This window comes from Nanorana parkeri, unplaced genomic scaffold (assembly GCF_000935625.1).
Source record: "Nanorana parkeri isolate BGI_ZX_2015 unplaced genomic scaffold, ASM93562v1 scaffold10, whole genome shotgun sequence".
Lineage (NCBI taxonomy): Eukaryota > Metazoa > Chordata > Amphibia > Anura > Dicroglossidae > Nanorana > Nanorana parkeri.
Window position 1 is genome coordinate 4564270 of NW_017306278.1, and position 8597 is coordinate 4572866.

Consider the following 8597-nt stretch of genomic DNA (forward strand, 5'->3'; position numbering starts at 1 on the left):
TGTGGAATGTACCTCAGAGTCCTCATGGCTAATGCAAGTCAACGGGCCTGCATAAGACATGAAGACATCAGCAGTCTTTGGACTGCTGGAGCCGAAGGAAGAAGAGGCTGTGGGGGCCAGTCTGGCAGCCCGACAGGATCGAGGATCAGGTGAGTATATCTGCTTTATTTGAGCCCCTTAGACAAAAGGAGCACTTAACACTCGCAGTGCACGAGTAGCCCCAATGCAAGGGTTCATTTTTTTTTTAAAGGGCCGGAGTTCTTTAAACAAGCTGCAAGCTTTTGTTGGCTTTAATAAAGTTTGTTCAATCCCTATGTATCATAAACATAATTTTTTTTTTCATCCTTTGCAACATCCTAACACTACGGATCTCTTCCGGCCTCTTTCAGCCAATTCCTACATGCATTTTCTCCAGTGCCGGCTGCACATTGATGCTCAGGACCAGCTCCAAGTGACAATGTTGGACCATGCCTCCATCAAAGTCATGCGTGACAACGCAGGCGCAGACTTAGGAGACAGTTGTCACCCCATTAGAGGAAGTTACTGAACAAAGATCTTCATGGCAGGATCCACAGGGGCTATTTCAATGAAAGCTGCAGATTCAAACAGGATAATAACTTTCATAATTACATTGACATGGCAAAGTCTACACGGGATCGGGTCCAGAGCTTCTTTAAGGGAAATTGGCGGTCACCAAACAACGTGCACAAAAAATGCGTCTGTAAAGAAGAAAGGGAATACAGTAAGCGGGCAGGAAAGGGAATACAGTAAGCGGGCAGGAAAGGGAATACAGTAAGCGGGCAGGAAAGGGAATACAGTAAGTGGTCAGCAAGCTCAGAGCAGGTTTGATGAAGACTTTAAGCCAAGGGGTGGGCAACTGCAGCCAACATGCCTCTGTGAGTCATGCCTGTAACTGTCAGTCTTGCAATGCCCCATGTGACCTGTAGGCCCACCCCTGCTTTAAGCCCTGGTACACACGTGTGCATATGCCACTCCACTTCTGCCTGTGGCACCTAGATGAGGGTTGGCATTGGGATGCTTCAGGCAAGGTCCTGGGGATGCTGAGTAGCCCAAATCTCATAAGATGAATCTACGGCACAGGACTGTGGGGTCATCTCACAAGACCTGCGCTGCTTGCCATTCCCCGAAGGATGCCAACGTCACCCCCTGCACCATGGAAGGCGGGGGAAAGGTTAAGGTACATTTATTTTGCAGCAGATTAACATGGGGGACGGGTCCTTACACATTAAAGTAAGCGTACTTTGCATGGAGTCCACTTTAAAATCTGCCAATGGGGCTGTAGGTTGCTTTTATGACTTCATTCACCTGGGCGGCAGCAGCATCTGGATGCAGCAGGTATGCTATGGCCGCATACAAACGATGAGCTGCATCCAGTACATGCGTGGCCAGAACCACTGTCCCTGGACACAGACTGTGTCTAGAGATGGTCAGAGATCCAAATTGCATGTGACCGCTTGGATGAACAGCAGCGGCGCCAGCCATTGATTTGTACACATCTGGCCAAACCGGTGCTAGCCGTGGCAAGGACCGGATTTCCCACAAGGCCACCGACGCCCAGCCTCAGGGCAGCAGGGGTGTGGAATCTCCTGCTGCCTGGGACATGCAGTTCTGGGCACCAGGCGGGTAGTTTTCTACATTTAGCCCTGCTTTGGGCAAGCAGGGCTAAATGTACAGCGGGGAAACTGTTCGTTCGTTTACAAGTGATCTCGGCAATGTTGTTGATATCACTTGTATGCAGCCTGCAGGTGTGTCGTCCCCGCAGTGTACCTCTCTCCGCCAGCCGGCGATCCTCAGGATGGGGAGAAGAGCGGTGAACGTCCATTCTCTGCTCTGCTCCGTGTAAACACAGAGAAGAGAGAGCTGCACTCGCAGTCTTCCCCTCTCAGCTGTCACAGGACAGCCAGCACAGTGCTGTGCTAGAACTCCTGAATTGGAGGTGACAGATTCAATAAAAAGAACCTGTCACCTCCAAATGCTACCACACGGGGGATTGTTAGCTCCTGTGTGATAGCAATAAAGTGAAGTAAAAAACAAAAATAAAAAACAAAAAGGGGATTAAAAGTAAAAAATAAGATTAAATATAAAATTATAGATAAAAGATAAATTAAAAAAAAAGTAAATCTGGCCCTGGCCGCAGCTATTGGCTCAGACTGCGCGCCATACACGCGTCCAGTTTCTACGCCAGCATAATTCGCCGATATTCCCCCACGGCTGCCCATGTCAAATATAGGACTAAGTCTTTGACAAAGCTGCTCGAAACTAAAGCTTGGAGCCTGTGTGTACAATGACTGAACAGACTTATGTATAAAGGTCCCCACACACCTTACGATCATCGCGGGAAATCCCGCAATCGTACGATTATCGTAAGGTGTGTGGAAGCCGTGCGACCTCTACTACTGTAAGGTCGCACGACTTTTAACTTACGGACATGTTCGGAAACACGCCGAGCATCATACGACGTTCGGCGGGTTTGTGGCATGTTCATACGATAAAAGCCATACGGGCCGGTGTGCGCAAGCGCACACTGCCCGTCCGGCATTGCGGTCATCGGAAGCCCGCCCCTCAGGGGGCGTGGCTTGTGATCATCGCAAGTACAATCTGCCTATGCAAGATAGGCAGATCGTACGTTTTTTTAAGTACCTTGCGATGGTTGTAAGGTGTGTGCCCAGCCTAAGACATATTCAGTCTTTAACAACCTCAGCAGCCAGTGTGTCTTAAAGAATTGCAGCGGACACCTAGAGACCACTGCAAGCTTAGGATTTATGGCGCCTTTTAGAGCTGAAAGGATTTTTTTAACCTTTCCTTTTAAAATAAAATTAAAAAAAGCGTATGGCAACCTCTGCACTCCGGGTGTGATGAAGCTACAAATCCCATAAAGCCTCTGCTCTGGGAGTCACGCCTGTGGCTGTCAAGTCTTGCAGTGGACTTGCAGTTCCACAACAGCTGAAGTGATGAGGTTGCCGACACCTGGTGTAGAGCATCAATTTCAGTTGCCAAATGCCTGCTGACGCTAAAGAGTTCCTTGGCACATTTACATGCGTATTACAACATGCGCGTAAATGTACCCTTAGCGTCGGCCAGCAATAGGCTACCTCGGTACCAAGTGGTAATGTGAAGAACAGCAGCATGTCGTGCCCATGTATTGCCATTCACTTCCAATGGCACCCCAACACACAGACATATACACTATTGCAATGCACGTTACATGATTGGCACCCCGATTCACTAAGACAACGCACATGCATTGCAACACACCATAGTGCATTGAGGTGCATTGCAAATTTTGGGCTGCATCTGGTTTTCAGGGCATGCGAGTGAGTTGGCACCCCATTATCCTTATTGGGCTGCCTTAAAGGAGAACTATGGGGTTAAGGCTTTTCCCCATAGTTCTCCTTAGTGTAACAGTGGGACAAAAACTAGCGTCCTCCCGTCAGCCTAGGCTCAGTTTACCGAGAGCTGTAGCTCGCAGCATACTCAGACGCCGCAATATACCGCGAGCTGCTGATCGCGGTATACTGAGACGCCACAGCTGAAGCGGATCCAGACAATTGTGCCGCGATCCGGCCAGCTGCGTGACTGACAGCTGGCTCTGCCTATCTAGAGGCAGAGCCAGCTGTACCCGCCAGCCAGCGCTGACGGATAGGAGCGGGGAGCGGGGAATCCAGCCCCTCCCTGTCACGGCAGAGAGCCGTGACAGGATCGAGAGGTGAGCGAACGCCGGTATGTGTTCGCTCACCTCCAGATCTACTGAGCCGACCTGTGACAGTCTCATTGTCACAGGTCGGCTAGAACTATGAGGTGAGTGAAAAGCACTCACCTCATACTTCTCCTTTAAAGCTACACATATTAATGCACAACATAACGCAAGCTAGCACACCACAGAAATGTAAATGGGCCCTCAAAGAGCAAACATGTTACTTTTTTGGGGCTCTGAAAAAATATATAAAAACCAGACAGGTCTCTTTTTTGAAGCACGTCGAGGGCTCATTAAAAAAAATGAACGGTTTGATGCGCCAAAAAGCATACACAGTGTTTATTAAAAAAGATATAGTCCACAGGCTCAGTAAGACTTCAAGCAATAGACTCCGCCCCCCTCCCCCGCTCGGGGGCACATTAACTGCCACTTTGCTTAAAGCAGAACTCTGGGCAAGTGTTCTCAACCCTTGTAGTGGGGCTACCCCCCTGCACAGCAAGGGTTAAATGCTCATTTTTGTCTAGGTGCTATAGCCAGCTCGATGATTCTACAGTCCCTGAGGCGCGTCTCCCCCTCTGCAGCAATGGTATGGCCCTCCCCCTCTGCAGCAATGGTATGGCCCTCAGCACCCCCATGTCCTATACACGGTGTATAGAATGTGGTGACTCCAGGATCCTTAGACTCTGCAGCGAAAATAGGGGACAGGCTCCAGGGACCAGAGTAGCAGCCAGTGAGCTCTGTGGTTGGGGCGTGTATACCCAAATATAACTAGACAAAAACGAGCAATTAACCCTTTGCAGTGCAGGGGGTAGCCCCACTACAAGGGTTAAGAACACTTTTGCACAGAGTTCAGATTTAACTCTTCATCGTAAACTGGAAACAGTATTGGGGGGTTTCTGGTGAACTGAATCTTAAAGAAGAACTCTACCGGGCGAATACATGGGCTGCCATTGGCCAGCTGTCCTTTGGATAATGAGTCAATGGGATTGATTTTCTAAAGGAGTAGAAAAAGGTTCACAAATTAGATGAACCTGTGTTCACTTTGAATGCACAATTACATATAAAAAGGGATAAATCGTCGTCATCAATAAAATGAATTATTATAAATTATAAAATATAATAGAATTAAAAAGAATTATTATTAATATAAAATCTAAAAAAATAAAATATACATTTTAAATGTTTCATCAGCTTCACCTTTTTAACCAAATTTAGGGGCATGTTCATAAATCAGTAATGTGATTTTCCCCAAACATTCACTGGTGATGCAACAATCACCATCATGCAAGACACATGCACTAGGAAGATTCACCTGCAGTGAATGTTTGATATTAAATGCCACATGAACTACTTTATAAATGTTCCCCTTGAACAGTCATTACACCTTTAGCACATCAACCCTACAAATATGCAGATCAGCCATCTCCTTTCACTGGCTGCATTCAGGTCACTGACTCAAAGCCTACTGAATCTGGAAACAGCCAGGCAGGTAACATTTGTAGAAGCTGATCAGCCTCCGACCTTCTCTGGGTACAGGTATCCTGAATTATAGACCTAAAAATCCTTTTACCCCCCAGACCGGCACTTTTGGAGCCTCTTGGACCCCATTACCCCCCCTACCTTTTTAAAAATGACTCCTCTGCAGACAGACACTTTGCCATGGTGTTTATTTAAAATAAATTTCAATGTAAATAGATCTTTATACAAATATAGGTAACAAATGGAGACAAGCGTTGCAGGTGCAAAAATAAATAATTTATACATATATGATTTCCTCGCCTTTTTATCTAAATTTTACAAAAATAGCTTTAACCGTTTACTATACACAGCTAGAGCGCACACCCTGGAGGAGGGGGTTTTGCAAAAATCAGACTTTGGACCCCCTTCCCAACAAGTAACCTACTTGTCCATTCAGTCCAAAGTAGACACCTAACTCCTTCACTGCCAAACTTACATTAGCCACTTAAGAGTCCAGTCAATGGTTTAACTCCTTCAATGCCAGGTGCCATATCAGGGTCCATGCCACCCTGGACATCACATAGTTAATAGCCCAGTCCAGCTGTGTTGGCTACTGGCCCCTGCTGCGCCCTCTAGTGGTCCCCAGTGGCAGCACATGGAAAAGCTCTTTTAGCTGGAAAGCTGGGGCTTCTTGGAGGGACAATTAACCCTCTGTTTGCCATGGGGGTTGGAAGGGGTTGCCAACTCACAGGGTAGAGTCTGAGTCGCTGGAATCCAGGCTGTGGCGGAGTTTGCAGCTGCTGAGCTTGTCCCTTTGGAGGTGCATGCTGTGTGAGCTCCTTCTCAGGTTCTCCAGGGACTGCAGGAAGGACTTTCTGGCTTTCTCCTCCTCAGTGGGTGACAAGCCTTCCTCCTCCACCTCTTGGATCTCATCGAAGGTGACCGGTTGGGTCTTAAAGCGGCTCTGCCGGGCTCTCCGCAGCTTGCCCTTACCCTTCAGCGCCCGGGGCTGGATGGGCTGGGGGTACTCCTCGCTCGCTCCGCTGTAGTGGGGCATCACTGTTTGGTAGCCCAGGGGCTCCGCGGGCTTGGCTGGCAGGACCGCAGAGGACATGGCACTTCGCTCTGCTTGCAGTTGGGGGGCCCAGATTAGTCAGATGCCAGGCTGAGATCCTGGAGGAGGCTGCGCAGTGGCGACTGCAGGAGTAGGAGCAATGTATTGGAATGCCGAGGTGTGGGGATGCCCAAATCAGCTGCTCAGCTGTATAATGCTAATAGTCCATCTGCTGTGCGGGGACCAGTAGTGCTCCTGTGCAGGGTATTGGCCTGTGCTGGTAACAATGGTGCTCCTGTGCAGTTTACTGGGATGTGTTGGGGACAGTAGTGTTTCTGTGGTTGGTATTAGGCTGTGCTGGTACCAGTAGTGCTCCTGTACAAGGTACTAGGCTGTATTGGCGGCCAGTAGCGAGGCTTCTGTGCTGGTACCAGTAGTTTCCTTTGCTGGATACTGGACTGTGCTGGAGACCAGTTGTGCTCTTGCGTTGGGTGCTGTGGCTGGCACCGCTAGTGCTCTTGCATTGGGTGCTGTGGCTGGCACCAGTACCACTTTTGTGCAGTGTGCTGTGCTGGTACCAGTAATGCTGCTTCTGTGCTGGTACCAGTAATGCTGCTTCTGTGCTGGCACCAATAGTGCTCCCTCTTGGCTGTGCTGGTAGCAGTGCTGTGTATTAGTGTTGTTGCTCCAATGCTTGATCTCAGTAGAACTGCTCCAGGTTCTGCTGCCTCCTAGCTTTATAGCTCTCCCTCCTCCCACTCACAGCAGCTCTGATGACAACACTCTCCTTGTAAAGGCTCAGAGCTCGCTGCCTGCATTTCATGACGTTTCAAGCTCATTTTTCCGCCATTCTCAGCTGCCCTCAAACTGATTTCTTCCTTTTAGATTCTGTAGAGAATTCTGCAAGCCTAGGTAAAGCGAAGAGGTCCCACAGCTGAGCAACCGCAAGTCCCAGCATGGCCAACTGGTCACCCGCTTAGTTTTCATGCGCTGCCAGTTCCCCCAAAATTAAACTAGCAGACCATGGGCCTATGAGGAGGAAGGTTGGACATGCAGGTATGACTTGACCTCTCTGAGGGCTAGCACTTCCCTACACAGGTACAACCCCTGTCAGGTTAATATCCTTGTCTGTGCCCCCGTTTAGGGACATCCCCACTCTTTTAATTGTCCTTATCTCCAGTGTGGCCGGGAAATAAACCAAAGGTGATTCCAAAATTTGACACCAGAACAGGAACAGAGGAAAATATTTCAATAGAGAGACCTGTTTTCAGGACAACTGTTTTAAGGTGCCCATACACTGCTCGATTCTCGTGCGAGAATCGCGGGAAATCCCGCGATTGTACGAGAATCGAGCAGTGTGAACGAAGGCGTGCGACCGTTTCTACTGTACGGCCGCACGTCTTTTGTCTAAGGAGCATGCTAGAAAACCAGCCGAGAATCGTACGATTTTTGGCTGGTTTGAACGGTGCTCGGGAGACAAATGCCGAACGGGCCGGTGTGCACACTGCCCGTTCAGCATTGCGGTCATCGGAAGCCCGCCCCTCAGGGGGGCGGGCTTGCGATGATCGAGAGTACGATCTGCCTCTCCAAGATGGGCAGATTGCACGTTTTTTTAATCACTTTACAACCATCGCAAGACTAAGGTCTTGCGATGGTTGTACAGTGTATGGCCACCTTAAGAGGAGATTTCCCTCACATTGGAATGATATGCTCTCACCACAGGAACTGAAGGGAAATCTCCCTAATGAGACACAGATGGCAAATAAAAAAAAATAGCAGTTTTAACCCTTTCCTGCTATATCCAAAATTAAAAAAGAAAGGCTTAAGGACGGGGAGAAGAGGTCAGCGCCAACTTGTTATGGGGTAAAGAAAGCGTAGAAGGGTTTTATCGGCAGGGCCCGCAGCTAAAATAGACAAAGTGTGTCCCACCGCACCCCTGACCAGAAAGAAACCCAAAAGCAGGGTGGGTGCAGCAGTGACAAACCATATGGAAATTCAGTAGAAAGTCACTCGCACTCCAAATCGATGCCAAGTCAATCTCTTTATTGACTATGGTAGCGTCACATCTCAAAGCGACGTTTCGGAACCTAGTGGTCCCTTCTTCAGGCAAACAGAAAAAGATGTGACGCTGCCATAGTCAATAAAGAGACAGACTTGGCATCGATTTGGAGTGCAAGTGACTTTATATTGAATTTCAGCAGCTAAAATAGGACACTAATGCAATAGCATGCCAGGGAATTACTTTATAATGGATGTAGCTGCTGCCACGGAAATGCTGATTGTTCAGATGGCTATGTAGTATTTGATATCTGTGTTTCACCTTCTCCAGCTTATGTTGAACTACCATCGAGTGGCTGGGTGAGAGATTTA

At 48.5% G+C, this 8597-nt stretch overlaps 1 protein-coding gene across 1 annotated transcript; it reads right to left on the reverse strand.

The window, feature by feature from the left end:
* Positions 1–5369: 5369 nt before the first annotated feature.
* CUNH11orf96 (chromosome unknown C11orf96 homolog) lies at positions 5370–6625 on the reverse strand. Its single transcript, XM_018555129.1, has one exon. It carries the CDS (start codon positions 6285–6287, stop codon positions 5919–5921), a length of 369 nt encoding a protein of 122 aa, XP_018410631.1. The 5' UTR covers positions 6288–6625; the 3' UTR covers positions 5370–5918.
* Between the last annotated feature and the right edge of the window lie 1972 nt (positions 6626–8597).

Coding starts and splice junctions, on each gene's coding strand:
- CUNH11orf96 (XM_018555129.1), bottom strand. CDS start 6,287: ATGTCCTCTGCGGTCCTGCCAGCCAAGCCCGCGGAGCCCCTGGGCTAC.